The following is a 17,487-nucleotide window of genomic DNA, read 5'->3' on the forward strand; positions in this document are numbered from 1 at the left end:
AATGTACATTTTTTCAATTAACTGTTTATCTTGGTGCACAACTAGTTCTATCAAAATGATAATTAGTAATACAAAGTGTGTTTGGTAACATATTTTAACAGGTTGAAATCCCCATGTACACCACTGTAAACGACAGATAATTGTACCTAAAAATAACACATGACGGATGATATGAATTGAAAATTTTAATATTTTTACTCTTATCGTCATGGCGTTCACGCCGTTGTCGTGGTTTTTTTTAACTAGACTTATCTAGACTTTACTAAAATACATAAGTACAGAGATGATAATGTACACAATATTACATATTTTGTAAATTGTGAACAAATTATCATTAACAAATCTACACAGCTTTTTTTTTTTTAGTAAAACAGTATTGATTATAAAAAATATATCAAATTTAAGAATATTAGCATTAACGACATGGTAAATATTTGTATCGTTCTTTTCTGTTAAAAGGACAATACATTACACAATGAAATCCGTTACCGAGGTCACCTGCGTCTGGTGATGGCTGATCGCTCTTGTCTTAGAACTGTATACATCTTCCTGTCCACCCTTTCTACCGTTGATTGGTGCAACTTAACTACGTTTATAGTGTTGTTATAGCGGTACAACTAAGATATACTTTACATTAAATGACATTTTCTTTGCTAATTTCACATTAATTGACCGGTGTGAGAAACATATTTCTCCTAGTGAAATATCTAATCTCAACAAATGATTCATCCAAATTTGATTATAAAGTATTTTTTGATACCTTTGGAATTTCCTATTGTGACGTCCTGAAAAAAGGCGACCACGCCTGATGACGCCATATATAAAGAATACAACTTTCTGCAAATCTTTTTAAAGGAAAGCTTAAAATCATAAAGGAAAAAGATTCCACCAGTATAACTCGTGTATTGTGATTTTTCTCCATTATTAACAGTTAAATTTAAATATTAAAAAGATCGACAAACCTCGCGATTTAAATATCAAAATTTCACTGTCTTGTGTGTAGAAATAATTTTACAGATTAATGCAGTGATATAATCAATATGTCTTGTAGTTGTACAATGTATTAGAAAAAATATGTTGGTGAAGTAGTAAACTATCAATTTATCAAATGTAAATATAAACAGTAATGCATGTTATCCCAAGCAACAGTTAAGTGTGTATATTCTGCAAGTTGCAGGCGGCCAGATTCTGGTTGTGAACTTCGGGTTGCGATCTACAATCTATAAGCCAGTTAAATATAAAGGAGGGTAGACAAAGTTATATCCAAAACACTTGTTAAAGATTCCTTTTGTGAATCATTCATTAAACCCATATATAAGAAAAGTGACCTAAATAAATACAAAATATCAAAACCAAATATATCACTTATTTAAGAATTGATAAATAGTGAACATTATTAACTAGACCAGTGCTCAGAAAAATTATGCAAGCAGTACACTATTTAAAGTGTACAAAAGAGAAGAAATTATAAAATATTGTTTAAATTTCCCTGAATTAAGTGTTATGTAACAAATTATGATCATATAAGAATAGAATATATTATGTTTGATAATTTTGAAGTAACTAACAAGTGTGCAAAGATTGCTCAACTTTTAATCTCAATTTTAAATTATCTCGTGTTTGTCATACATTTGGCATTCATACCTAAAACTATTTATGCGCAATATTTCTCTTACAAAGGACGTATTGATCTTAAAATATACATCTGTATTTTGTTCTGAAGGCTGTTTAAGTGGTCACAAATGAAAAACCAAGGGTATATGTGTCAGTACATGAGTTAATGTATATTTAGAAAAAAGGGAACCCGATAGAAATCAAGATAAAAAAAAAGAGAAGCCCACAAACCGCAACCCCCAACCTGCAACCAGTTTTTCACATTCATACGTTACACGTATCCATGATTCAATTGTTTGAAAGGACAATAGACAAAGAGCGTTTCCTTCACATTCCGAATATGAAATAGAATAAAACGAATGTAACTATGTGCACAATATATGGTATCATTTAACATTCTTACCCTTACAGTGTTATAATCAACCAAATTAGAAAATACATTAGAAAATAGTTATCAAGTATAAATCAAATAATAAACATAACAATACCAATTGTCCTCACTTTGAGCACTACTAATAAGTAGTAACATATATAATAATGTATTCATTTCAACCGACACTAGGGAAATGTTTGCCTTATGTCAGTGTGACATTGAAATGAAGGACGGCTACGTTGAAGTGTCAGTGTAACTTTAAAATGAAGGACGGCAATAAAAGCATACTATTATATTTTCATAAGGTCATCGTTGTTGACCAATTAAAGGCTAATTATTTGACAAACTGTAGCGTACAGTCTGAATGACCACTTATTTACTTTCATTACATGGTTCAGCAAATACACGTTTATTTGCTATTCGACTATCCATACAATACCATTTACAACAAGTTCCCACAATTATAGGGACACTTATAAGCAACAAGTTATAAACATGATTAAAAGTCGAGAATGAATTTAAAATTTGATGTAGAAAAGTAAGTAAAATTCAACTTATTTTATTAAATATGCAAAATTGATAGAGAAAAATGATTCAATAAGCCAACATTTCATTTTTGAATAATCTTAATTTAAGACCCATTCTTGACCCATTTATGACAGATTGAAGGGTAACTTATCAACCAGCTTTGTATTGATTATTAGGACGATACGCATTTATGGTCTTATACTCAACCACAATACATCCTTACAAAACTTAAATGTACCCTTTCCAAAATATGGTTCGTATATCTAGATTTCGTGCCTTACAACAGAATGGTTATGCCTTATGAAACATATCAAGCTGTCATTCTGCAGATAAATGGTTCGATCTACACTTCTTAATGGAAATCTTATGGGGTTTTATGTCCACTTTTGATAACATTTGTAAAAGCTTGTAGTTGAAATCAAAATTCAATGGTCTATCTCTGTTTAACTATAATACGACATTTCTACACTCTACTAGTTTTTGTCATAACTACACTAAGCTATATCAGCACTCCCATTATATTTTAATGGTTTATTCATTTAGCTTGTTCAAAGGATATTACATAGCGTTGTATCTCCACTATTTTTCATGTACTTTTGCTGTTAAATGATTGCTATCCTAATTATCTTAGTAATATTTTCAGATAATTCCTTATCTTTACGACAATATGTGTGTAAAGCAAACAGACATATATGATCTTTATCACTATAAAAACAAATAACTATCTCAACAAAGAAAAGCAAAACAACATATAGATACTCCACAGAAAAAACATGCATAAGTAAAAAGGACAGACAAGAATACGAATTGCCCATAGCTCACTAAATAACGGGGGGATGTGTAAATACAGGGTATATTCGTTTGAACTTTTTAGAAGCTGTCTGCTCAGACACTGGTAAATGTCAAAAGTCACCAAAAAATCAAAACGAGTTTTATAAATGATTTGGAAGGAAGAGCTTATTGATAGTTAGAGTTAATCTAATTAATATTAAATCTCTCACTCGCTCATTTTTAATGCTTGGTCGCGGCCACCCAATCATTAAGAAATGAGCGAGTGAGAGATTCAATTCTAATTAGATCGAGTTAGAGATGAAATAAAAGTTTGAACTTTATAATATCAGAAATTTTGCATTTCAACATGCAACCTTAATGACCCTTGACCCTAGAATAAAAGTTAAAGGATTGCTGCATGATGCAATTGTTTCGCATTCATGAGGCATCGAATTTAATTTCCCCATTCCGATCGCTGCTTGGCTGCGTATTTATACATCCCACCTATACACACAAACAAACTCCATTCATTGGTCAAGTATGACCATCTTTCTCAGTCAAATTTTTACAAAAACAAATTAAGGATCAGAGTTTTGCATCTACTGATGAGAAATATTTTTCGTCATTTAACATCGTTCTGATTGATAATTTCAACACATTATTGTTATTCAATTTCAACACATCAGTGAACTCGGCTTCGATGAATAACATTTTTTTTCTTCTCTCAAGTCATTAAAAAGTACGAATTTACCGCGTTTAATGGCAGTAATAAAATGAAAAAAAAAACCGTCTACACCAAACCGACTTTTTTGTGTTAAGAGGTCAAAATCTAATACAATTTGTAAGATCAGCCAAGCTCCAGTGTCAAACTAGAACGTAACTCTAATAGTGATTTGAATTCAACCAATTGAAATTGTGTATTAGGTAACATCAATTTCAACTCAAACATATCTGCGGTATAGGTCATGATATGATCGACTTGATTGCCTTTGTGGGTGGTACGATTCTCGACAGGATCAACCAAAATACGGTAAAAGGTGTTCACATTTAGTTGAACGAACTATTTGAACAATGAGAGAAAAACAACTGCTTTTTTACTGAACATATTTCTTTATTAGCTCGACTTACAACCACAAAGTAAGGAAATTGGCTAAAATAAGACACTATTTGATGAAAATTCATCGAATTTACAATAGAAATAAATTGCTCATATTATAATCAAAATGAAATTATGTTACCATTATTTGACAGTAAACATCAATTGTAAAGCGAGAGCAGAATAGTATAATTAAGCTCAGTGTCAAAAACGGAATGGTAAAACCTTTTTCAAATCATACAATTAATTAATGATTTTGTTGAAAAGGTATATTTCGGTAAACAAAATTTTACCTTTGCTTTTCACTCTCCTGACTGTTCTATTCGTGCAAAACAATCAATATTTATTATATGTTTATCGATTTAATGCCTGCATACCTCTTAGCTAGATATAAACAAATATGCGTCTCTTATCTGTATCATGAAGGTTTGTTTTTATATTTTGTATATCAATTTGTTTCTAAGTGTTTAAGACTTATCAATTTTTCATCTGTTTATTTATCATTATACATCAGAAATACACTATAGGTATAGTATTTCAGGAATCGCACTATGTATTTACTGATATTCAAAGGGTATATTGGTGACAAACAGTTGGTATTTTGTTGTACTACAAATGCGCCCTGAATATTGATATATTTGTTTGTACAATTGTAATAATTTCGTCTTTCACTGAACTTATCAAGCTAGTTTATTTGTTTTATTCATGTTATATAAGGGAGCTTAGCAGAATCACTCGGAGAACGGGACAGTTAGCAGAATCACTCGGAGGACGGGACAGTCAGCAGAATCACTCGGAAGACGGGACAGTCAAGTGTTGCTGTCCTTTTATATCACAGAAACAGATTGATATTGATATTATTGTAATAGCATGCTGTCTTTTATTTGAAGTATAATTACTTATTCATATTTTAACTATTTATTTGTATGGCAGGATTGGAACATTACTCAAAACTCTTTTCTGTGTCGGCATTGCAACTGCCTATCCTAACTTTAAAGATATCCTACCGAATGGAAACGAAGTACCACATCCATGTAAAGCAAACTACTTGTGGCATGGTGTAGGACACAACAATCCACTTGGAGGTGGAAGTAGAAACCAGTTTGGTTTGGATTTTAAAACAGCAGGATTGGTATGTTGAAAATATAACTTTCATACAACACAATTAAAATAAATTAATTAATTGTTGTTTGTTTGACGTGTTGTGTTTATCTACATATGACTGTATATGAAATCATTAGAATGATCAAGATGAAGAACAGAATATTTAAACCATCTATAGAGGTTTTATTGATAAGGATCGACGTTTTATATTGAAGCAGACTATGCATGAAATAGATTTGTAGCGTAGGGTCTTGAACGTTCGGACTTCCTAAATGAGGCATTTTATTTCTAGGTTTGCACAAGGGGTTCTGAAAAAAGCACGTTAAAATCAAATGAATGTTACTTATAATTGATGGTTCTTGCTGTTTTATCAAAAGTGAGTTTAGTAGCCATAAACTCTGATAATACACTTCATGAAAAGCAAAGTGATGCTTCATTGAGACAGCTGAAAATTAAGAAAACAAAACATGGACGGAACCTTTTGTATTCACATTTGAAGCACTATTCACCCTTTTTGGTCAAACATGTAAAATAAAGGCAACAGTAAAACACATTGGGTAGAATAGTTGTGGGATACCGCTTATTCAAAATATCTTACCTTACAATTTCATATAACTGATTATCTTTTTGAATTTTATTCATCAATGGTCATAATCCATTTTGCAATGACAATAGACATACAATTATATTTTTGACCTTTTGTTTTACCACTTGAGTTGAATTAAATACAGAAGGTAGGCATATAAAAAAAAAATGCATGTAAAGAGATGCATCCGTCCATTTGGAGGTATACGCCGACACGTACGTTAAAATGGCCCATTATTCCTTGTTTCTTGTACAGTTTCACAATCTCCGCATGTTCAAGAAAATTCGGGGGGGATTCATATTGTTGCTTATTGATTTGACATACCATTTTCCCCCACTAGCTTCCGAAATAGACTGTGCATCTCGAAGTAGGTCTACCTTGCTGAACCATATCTAAGTACTTTGATCTTTATACATAGTTGTTTAATTGACAATCATACAGCATCATCCTTTATACTTATTCACGTCCTAATTAATTAGGTAAACAACACCAATCATTGAACGTTGAACAAACAACAATCATTCAATGTTTTGTGATTAACTTTTGATTACTTCTTATTTATCTTTGTCTGTTTGTTCCTAATAGAAAAGTATAAAAGATTTGAACAAAAAACAATAATTGATAACATGTAGAAAATCGTTGTCTCTGACGGATCTGGTGCATACAATCTCATCAAAATTCATTTGTATTTAGTCATGGACACCTGAATTATGTAGAAAAGATTCTGATGGAGACGGACGAACAAATGGCGAAGAACTTGGAGATCCGGAGTGTGTCTGGAAAACAGGAAGTTTACCATCACGTATATCAGATATAACACACCCAGGTAAGCTTGAAAACTGAAATGAGACATGTTTCGATCAGGAGGTTTTATGTCATTCTCGGTTGTAACGGACATTCGTTAGATTTAGGCTTCAATTCCATTTATTTTTATTAATGGCGATAAATAAATTCTTCGCTAGATTTTTCTTTACGAATATTTGCATATTTTTTCATCCTAAAAAGCAAAATGTTGCATGCATCAGTGTTACCCTTGGTCGTTCGTCTTTCCATTGCCTTTATTTTCTATCCGAACTTTTTTTTTCAATCTTGTGCGTAGGAATTCATGGCCTCAGATATATTCTTCTCTTATTTTCTTTGGTCATTTGGGTTTTATACTGGTGTATCGGCATTATCATATCTGATATAATTTAATTTTGGATGTAACGCGTCTTCTGATTGGCTGACGTTATTTTGTTATGAGCCCATAGACATAATTTAGTCATGTGACCGTGACGTCATCAACGTTTTTTCATGGTTTTCTACGGTTTAAAATGGAATTCAGAATTAAATTATAAGAAATGACTGTAATATATTTTCTGTCTATTCGAAATAACATAAAAAATGTGGTGCACACTGTTAAATAACCCACTACGCGCGTTATTCAGTGTGCACCAAATTTTTTATGTTTTTTCTTCATAGACAGAAAAAATATTACAGTCATTTCTTATCAAACACCCAACCATTGAATTTATTCTATAATTATGACAATTTGCAGGAGTATGTACATTATCAGATGGGTCCATCTGCGATGCTGACAAGGGATGGGTAGATTGTCAAGTGGAAGATGGACTGAAAAACTGCAATGTTTTGAAAGAACCAGGTAAAACTCTTAAAAAAATTGGTAGAAAACTACACACAGGTTTGAGATACTGTACAAGATTTTATCAGTTATTACTGTACTGTAAAAGAAAAGAGGGAACTTTGCTTAGCTAATGAACCCCTGATACTGTTTACATCTGACATATATATGTAATTTGTAATGATATATCAAGTTAACGGCACTGGAACCCAAATACAAAGTCAATATATGCAGCATGTAATAACAGTGGTCGTAACATAACAGCAACATAACGTCAATCCTTATATAGCCGCGAGTGCTTAACGTTTTAGATAACTAATAGATAACAAACGTTTACAATCAAAAGATTACCATTGACGCTACTACTGACTTAGATAGCACATGAAAATTTGTACTGGGGTTATGTATTCAAATCTATTGTTCATGTTTCAATATATTAACATGAAATAACAAAAGATAATAAAAAAAAAACTTAGTGAGCTTTAATGTAAGCGTGTATGATAAGGTGAGTATGTATAATATGTCGAACAATAACTGTTCGTTCGAAAATAAACTATTTCTAGTTACAAATTAAAGAAAGAACAGTGAATTAAAGGAAGTACATAACCTAAAAAAAAAATTAAAAAATTAATTAATTGCATGCGTCCGAAGTGCTCTCCTGTTGTTTTTTTTTTTCCTTCATCCTGGAATTATGCTACATTTCAAAATAAAAGAAATTTGTCGAACAAGTTTGGTGCAATGAAAATTGAAAAGTAAACTTGAAGTAGTATATAAATTCTGAAAACCGATTTACTTATTATGGCGCAAACTGAAACTTTGTAATAAAAATAATACCAAAACGAAAAGAGATCTACGGAAGCGTATTAGCGCCACACATTTTTTTTTTTATTTTTCTTCCTATGTTTGCGTTATAACGCAAACCTTTGCGTTACAACACAAACCTTTGCGTTATAACGCAAACATTTGCGTTATAACGCAAACCTTTGCGATATAACGCAAACCTAACGCAAACCTTTGCGTTATAACGCAAACATTTGTTTTATCTTATTTCTTATTTAAGATTCAAAGGAAACAGTAGTTATTAATGGAGGAGGCTGTATATAATAAAATTTATCACCTTTGTAGTAATTGCAAAGTAAACTGCTTGAATAATTAGATCATATCAATGACTAATAATGAGCAGAATAATATAAGAAGATGTGGTATGAGTGCCAATAAGAAAACTCTCAATCTAAGTCACTATTCGTAAAAGTAAACCATCATAGGCCGAATTACGGTCTTCAACACGGAGCATTGGCTCACACTAAACAACAAACTATAAAGGTCCCCAAAAACGATATCCAAGTTACTACTAGTATATATATTACAAAGAAAATTGAGTAAATTGAGGTTATACCTAAGAAAAAAATCAACCCTGCTAATATAGCTATAACCGAATATAAATATACTTCCAAAGTAAGCTCTCGTTTGAGAACTGTGTAAAGTAGGTTACATTCAAACAAGCTACCCTTTGGCAATAAATGTATAGAATGAAGATGTTTTATTAATAAAATTATGTTCTCTCTATTCAAATTGCTACCCAAGCATCTTAAAAATACTTCATTATATTGAAATGAAAATTCAATGACTTTCTATCAAAGAATCTTGATCATATTCTGAGATTTAAAAAAAAATGTTTCCTTATTAATAATTCATTTTAAAGCAGAAAGATCATTTTGTCTATTTGACTTGGAGGTTTCACAATTGTATGACATTATTCTTGATCTTTCAATTTTAATATGACTATATACTAAACTATATCTATTTTCTTGTTAAATTATATACTTTTCTGATGCACAAATCAGTCTTAATTTATGTATAATTGCACTTCAATTATTCCATTATTCCTATGCATATTTATTATAATGATTTGGCCTTGTATGTATGTTTCTTTTTTTATCTACTAGTAAATCACATCCGAAATGAATGACAGACGGACATATATACAAAACTTAATGAATAATTGAAATAAAGATGTTTGCGTTATAACGCAAACATAGGAAGAAAAATAAAAAAAAAAAATGTGTGGCGCTAATACGCTTCCGTAGAGATCATTTCGCAAAAGAAATAGAATAAAAAGAATATGAAGATTTTTGATCTATTTCTTAATTACTTGGTGATGTGAAGTTGAATTTGTTTTGACAGCAAGATGATATTAGATATACTTTTTGTATCTTTACTTTTTGTCACATTTCGTTAATTCAGAGATTTACGTCGTCCGATTTTGTTTTTCAGAGACATTAAATAGAACCATTCGCTTTCCTGAGACAACAGTGCCAGCTGAAGAAACAACGTATTCCTGTATGATCTTTAATCTTCCTTCTGACCAAGATTATCATTTGATGGCATATGAACCTTACATAGATAATGAGATGGTCATGCATCATATATTAATTTACGGATGTGATCCGAATGGTAGGTACAATGTGACAACAACACAAATATCATGCGACCTAAGCGTTTGTCTGCATTTACTGTCGTTACAAATGTTCAATGCCAAAAATTTAGAAATTATAAAAATGTAGTTATAATTATCAACAAGACTCATTACATACAACCAAACAAATACATGTGACAAATAGATCATTTATTTAGATGTAAAACGAAAGGGCCTCATATAGTTCGTTTTGTACTCAACATGTTTTTTAAGTGTATAAACATGGCAAAAATGTTCAAAGTTGTTAAATTTTACAATTACTTTCGTTTACCCCCCCCTTTTTCCCTTCAAGGTGAAAATGCAATGTAAGCATATTTTTGAAAATTTTGCCATGAATGTACAACTATAAGAAAACTTCAATTGAAGACAAGAAAAAAATATTGATATTATTCATATGAAATAATTTATAATATTTCTGACCAAGAGTATCCGTTGATACGTTTAGAAAGTGACTATTGTACCAGTGTTTTAACTCACTCCGGCAAAGTTGACGTTATGTAAATTAGTTATAAGTGTCACATTTTGTATTGCACCGGTGTCCTATAGGGCTCCATAACTATTTCAGCTTGACATGCTGAACCTTATTTTTTTTTTAAATTAACAGTGTCTTAAATTTTCTTTTTAATTTACATAACAGCTGACACTGACATTAGATTTGTTGTATAAAGATTCTACCGCTGCATCGAGTGTGATATGATATTTATCCACTCGAGACTTTTAAATTTTCAAATTCAAAACGCGAGGCTTGCCGAGCGTTTTAAATATTTAAAATTTAACTGTAAAGAGTGGATAAATATCGTATTACACGAGATGTGGTGGTGGCATCTATTTCTCTAATGATTTTCAAACAATATGCAGACAAATTCAATACTTCTTTTCAAATGTGGCACCGTCGCCGTTTTTCGTGCCGTCACAATAGGAAATTCAGAGGAAAGCAAGAATAATCGAATTTTTACCAATGAAGAATTGAGATCAAACGATCCAAACGCTGATTAAATAAAAATAATCAACATGTCATGATAAGAAAAATCATGTAAGAATTAGAGAAGTATGGTTAATAAATGAATTCTTTATTTTGAAAATGTTAATTACTATCAAGATAAAAAAAAAACCGTTTTATCTGAAATGTCTGAATCTGAAGAAATTAAACAAATAAATGATTATACTTATACAGAGGACCCAGTGCCAGACGAACAGCTTAACACAGTTACCAAATGTGGCATGAGCGCAGCTAGTAACTGTAATCAAATGATCGGATTATGGGCGGTTGGATTTCCTGGATATTGCATAGATGGACCAATGGGATTCCGTATTGGTCAAGGTGGATTCAAACAGGCCGCATTAGAGGTTTGATAGTAAAAAAAATTTGACAATTGTATTTCACAAAAAGATATGATATACTACCACTCGTAGTTCTTTTACATTGTAGACATTCTTCATAAGCTTTGGTATTTGCATCAGGCCTTCAGGCTTATCATATACAACTCATTTCATCTCATTTTGAAATTTTCTGTGAACAAACATAAATAGATAGTAAAATTCAACACCCCGACCATAACGATTGTTTTGTTTTTTGTTCCAAAGGTGTCGGTGTGAGTCAAATTTATGTTTAATTAAAATTCCTTATTTAGTTTAACCAAAGTTTGAATAATTTGTTAAATAACTGGATTGCGTCATATATATATTACAAAAACATTATTGTTTCCTTCGAAACTCAAACAAGTAACGTCTGTGCAAAAAGGCAATGCTTTAACCGGCTGAGCCCTAGCTCATACACTTACGGTTGGTTGAATGTACTAAGGGAAAAAATCCAGTCTCAATATAAATTCACGTTTTGCTTTTAACAATATCAATGGCAATAAGTTCATATCGCAATGCCATCAAAAAATTATATTTCGCCATTATAATGATTCGAGCGTGTCAGTTAATCATTTTTATGCCCCACCTACGATAGCAGAGGGCCATTATGTTTTCTGGTCTGTGCCTCCATTCGTCCGTCCGTGCGTCCGTTCGCTTCAGGTTAAAGTTTTTGGTCAAGGTAGTTTTTGAAGAAGTTTAAGTCCAATCAACTTGAAACTTAGTACACATGTTCCCCATGATATGAACTTTCTAATTTTAATGCCAAATTATAGTTTTGACCCCAATTTCATGGTCCACTGAACATAGAAAATGATAGTGCGAAGTTCAGGTTAAATTTTTGGTCAAGGTAGTTTTTGATGACGTTAAAGCTACATCAACTTGAAACTTAGTACATATGTCCCTATGATATGATCTTTCTAATTTTAATTCCAAATTAAAGTTTTGACCCCAATTTCACGGTCCACTGAACATAGAAAATGATAGTGCGCGTGGGGCATCCGTGTACTATGGACACATTCTTGTTTGAACATAATTTACATAGCAATCAGCTTAGGCCGTGTCACCGTTTAGGCTAGGCCTTGGTTAAATCATTTTAAATATGAACATTTTTGTCCCTCCTGCTTATAATGGATATACATACAGAGCAAAATTTTTACAATTTCGTTTTTATTTTACGTATTTTACTGATAAGAGGACTTATGTTGTTTACATTTAACAAATAGATACAATTTTATACCTTTTATAGACATCAACAACTACATCCACTTCATTTGAAGTTACATGAGTAGTTGTCTCATGGGCATTCATACCACATACCACATCTCCAGAATTTTATATGTCAGCCTACATAAGATAATATGAAACTTTGATAAATGCCTCTTCAAAAATGAATAAAAATGCATCAATAAGAAATCTGTTCCATTCAATTTTTTCTTGTTTTGTACTGATTATGGATTCATTTTATTGGCAGTCAACATTATACTTCACTTTTTTTTTCTGATAGAAACATTTGTCCTTGAATTTTCGTGGAAATCTATACCCTTTTTTAATAGCATAGAAAGTTTTCAAAAATAAATAAGAGTTATTATCATAACTATAAGTGTGTGATAACATTGTGTGAGAGAATTCAATGTTTGCTATACCACTGTTCATTTCAACACACTTTATGACAATTCCACTATACCAATCGAAATGATCATTTTTGCAGATTTTTGAGAAATGATTCTACTTTTTAGTCATGTATTGTTTGTGAAACATTTTTATGTTTTAAAAAGACGATTTTTTTGTATAAAGTCAATAATTGTGTAGACCTATGATGCCCAAAATTTGTACTGCCTTTAATAAATACATAAATGAAAGATCCAAAAACTATACACTTACAGAACGACACGTTTATGAAATGATAGCAAAACGTTTGGTTGACAAATTTAATCCGTTATTGCCAAAAAATGAACTTAAACTACCTTACATTTTCTCCCTACCCAGCTTACCACTATTACTTATTATGATGCGTAGCGGTCATTGTTATTGAATCTTACGCAATCTGATTGGATTAAGTTATTATTAGTTAATACATTCAAACTGTTTACGCTTTTCATACCAGACTATTACTTAAAACAGAAAGTGCACGAATGTGTACAGTAACTTAAATTACCTTCAAACTGGACACTGGGATGAGTCCATGTTATGTTTCATCAATGAAAGTAAAGGTATGAAAGGTAAGAATTGCCAATTCCATGATTTTCAGAAAAAAAATTCGAATACGCAGTAGATCAATTAATTTTTGATAGCCAATTGTAGAGAAATATGAAAAGGTATACAAATAAAATGTTTGTGCCAATCAACAAGTAATTTTTTGAAGAGAAATGGCGAAATATATTTTACCCACGGCTACGCCAAATAAAATTACCATTTTTCTTACAAAAAAAACATTTTTCAATTTCATTGGAATATGCTAATTACAATTAATTCCAAACTAAATAAGTCATTAAATAAAGTCAAAATATGTCCTATCTACCTATTTTTGGACAAGAAAAGTCAATACGATCGTTTAAATGTCAATTTCGTCTACCTCACAGATTGTGTTCGGCACTATAGAAGTTTATCAAAGACAATTGGGGGAAAAAGACAGACAATTCGATCAAACACCAATAATGGTCGACAAACACAAAATACCAAAAACCCTAACAAAAATATGGGGTTTAATTAACGTGTTTAACGAAAAAAATAATTGTTTTAAATAATATTATTTATCAGTAAATTTGATTAGTTGATATATTAATGTTTAATCCCGATTCATGACCACTATACAGCTGTTGTTTGTTTATGTATTTCATATTTGTTTTTCGCTCCCTTTTTTTACATAAATGAGGCCGTTAGTTTTCTCGTTTAAATTGTTTCCCATTGTCATTTCGGAGCTGTTTATATGTGACTTTGTTGAATAGACTTTGCTTATTGTTTAAGGCAGTACAGTTGTTTATTTCTGTGTCATTTTGGTCTTTTGTGGAGAGTTGTTTCATTGGCAATCATACTACATTTTCTTTTTTATGTTGAAAACAAACAAAGAAAAAAAGATTCATTTGTTATAAAAATATACTTTTGTCATTTCATAGTTTCACTGGAACAATCCGCAGTTAGAATCCAACTGGAAAGATTCGTCGGGAGTCACTCTTTATTATACTCCAAAACTCCGAGCAAATGATGCTGGTATTATGACGACTGGTCAGTTGAACCTTGAAATTCCACCTGTACAACAGAGTTACACAGTAGTTGGGAAATGCCATTCCGAATGTGCGAGGAAACTAATACAAGGACCAATTAACATATTTTGGGCTACAAACCATATGCATTATTTGGGTAACACTTTACTATTATTAGAAAATCTGTATTAAAATACACTTTGTGTTTCTCATTTCAACAACGATGTCAATTTGCAATTCAAAACTTAAGGGATGAATTTAGATATGCCAAATCAAAGCTCTTTTAAATTAAGATAGCGACTTCAGCAGTAAACTCCATATGAATAAGTTAAACACACACATTTTAATCCTTGTAGTTCCTTGTATTTAAAAAATCAATCTAGCCCCTGAGTCCTTGTGATTTTTATTATTGAAACTATTAAACAAACTTACTATCATCTGTAATTTAAAACTAAATTTACTGTTATATACATATGCATATACAAGTTCACGGTTCTTCAATCTGTCGATACATGTATTTATTTTTGATTGAACAAGGTAGCGTTTTCTCAGACTGGTAATCACGTCTTTATACTAATTCCACTGGATGTTGGATTTGCTTTAGTCTTAGACAGTTTTTGTTTTATTAGTTCTTATTTGCTTTGAACTAGCTGTCAGTAACTGCGCACACTCTCAGATCTGTACTTCGGGTATTATTTGAAGGAATATATTAATAAAATGCCACTTTCTGCCTCTTTTTTGTTACTTGTTGTTTTATACGACCGTCTAAAACGAGACGAATTATTAATTACTGTTTTTCGTCCATCCGTCGATTCTTTTTTTTGTCCTTTGTCTGTCGGTTTCGACGACCCTACATTCGTCTTCAACACTTTGGACATGAACACAAAACAGTTTGTGATATTTGACTGGGAACTGGGTGAATGGCAAGGCTCTTTGGTTTGCTTTGAAACGATGTAATAATGTAGTAACACCTGGTTACGCCCCTTTGTGATATCTGACTGGGAGAAATGTTCATGTATAGCAATACTAAATAGACACATGTAGTAGTATTTGAAACCGAAATAGTAACTAAGAGTGCACAAATAAATTTATCATTTTGTTGTTAAAATATTTCAGGACATGAAATGAATATTAAGGTATACAGAGACGGCGTTTATTACACAGAACTCACAAATGATGCTATTTACAACTATGACAGTCCTGTAGAGAAAAAGTGAGTGTACAAATCAAGTGTGTTGTAGTTATAAAATCTTTAAAAATCAGAGTTATAACATACATTATTATTCTTGCTTTTTTCTCTCTATATAATACAAACTTGGCAATGTATTTCAAAATAAGTTTGTTTCAGTGGGGACTTAATTATACGGAAGCGTAATAACGCCACACATTCCCCCTATCTTTGCGTTATAATGCAATCCTTTGCGTTATATAACGTAAAGATAGGAAACAAATTTTAAAAAATGTGAGGCGCTAATACGCTTCCGTACGTAATAGCAATTACCTTGTTTACTTCGTCCGTTCATCTGATTGTCAATCTAACAGTTTTGTCACAGGTTGCACACAAAGATATTGAACAGAACAACTTTAAACTTGACGATTAGCTTGACACTGACAGTAAATTGTTTGGCCTTTTTCGGATCTGATAGAAACCCGCTTCCCATTTGCAATATTAATATGATGTTTCGTATTAATTCAGTTCTACTAAACAGAACGTCTTCATATTTGGCCAGCAACTTTACAGTGTTAAGTTTGAGACGACTGCCTTTTGCCTGTTGATACTCTGCATCATGTATCAAATTGAATGAAAACATTTTTTATTGAAAACTACTAACAGAATTACTATATAATTGATCAGCAGTTTGTTTATGATGTGCTGTGATGTGTGAGTCCTTTTTAGACCCGTACTTGTTTCCTCATATTTTGAGGTACAATTTTTTAGGGGCTTAATATTTCAACGCTATCAGTTTTGACAACGTCAGAATAACAATATGAAAGTATGGGGCATAATATTCGCTACCGCATAATTTGGATTTTGTATAATTTATTATTTCATATCGGTTGAGAATAATTCTCTTATTCAGTGGCGGATCCAGGGGGGGGGGGGGTGTTCCGGGGGTGCGCACCCCCCCCCTTTATTTTTGCCGATCAATGCATTTGTATCGGGACATATGTTTTGCATCCCCCCTTTGCCCTGGGTTAGCCTGGGTTAGCACCCCCCCTTTCGAAAATTCCTGCATCCGCCCCTGTTATTGGATAAAAAGGGGTCACATGGCATTCATTATTCTTCAGTAATAAATTCCATCGGTCATTAACAGAAAAAACGGACCAGAAAACCGGTCGTTAACGAACTTTTACATGATAATGACCGGTGGGGCGTGGTTTCCGTCTGATAATGACCGCTGGGGCGTGGCTTCTCTGTTTAGAGAGATTTACCTTTTATGAAACATGTTCCTGATTTTAATATTATATTTAAGTTGTTGAATTGTTTATTATATGTTTTCGTTAAATATAAAATTAAAGATAACTTGATTAAGTATTTATATACTGAAAAATTGCACTGAAATGAATCGCAGTATTACTACGACTGGTCTTCATTCTTTGTCATAGAAATCGTACAACTACCCGAGTTCGCTTTAGGCATTTTGAGTATACAAGAATTTTCCAAAACATGGTTTCTCAATGAAATAAACATAATAGTTCTTGAAAAACTGGTCATTATCATGATACATGGACTGCCCGTAGGACAATGGTATTGACTG

General features: G+C 31.9%; 1 protein-coding gene across 2 annotated transcripts in view; it reads left to right on the forward strand.

Moving 5' to 3' along the window:
- LOC143063509 (tyramine beta-hydroxylase-like) overlaps nucleotides 1–17,487 on the forward strand; it is a 30,040-nt gene that overhangs the window by 8,792 nt on the left and 3,761 nt on the right. For both annotated transcript variants that reach the window (XM_076235712.1, XM_076235710.1), the window contains exons 2-8: nucleotides 5,316–5,514; nucleotides 6,766–6,898; nucleotides 7,610–7,714; nucleotides 9,968–10,147; nucleotides 11,344–11,516; nucleotides 14,642–14,885; nucleotides 15,845–15,941. In XM_076235712.1, the coding sequence (XP_076091827.1) occupies nucleotides 5,316–5,514; nucleotides 6,766–6,898; nucleotides 7,610–7,714; nucleotides 9,968–10,147; nucleotides 11,344–11,516; nucleotides 14,642–14,885; nucleotides 15,845–15,941 (1,131 nt within the window). The remainder of the gene's footprint in view (nucleotides 1–5,315; nucleotides 5,515–6,765; nucleotides 6,899–7,609; nucleotides 7,715–9,967; nucleotides 10,148–11,343; nucleotides 11,517–14,641; nucleotides 14,886–15,844; nucleotides 15,942–17,487) is intronic.

The sequence above is a fragment of the Mytilus galloprovincialis genome, chromosome 2 (assembly GCF_965363235.1).
Source record: "Mytilus galloprovincialis chromosome 2, xbMytGall1.hap1.1, whole genome shotgun sequence".
In the NCBI taxonomy this organism is placed as follows: domain Eukaryota; kingdom Metazoa; phylum Mollusca; class Bivalvia; order Mytilida; family Mytilidae; genus Mytilus; species Mytilus galloprovincialis.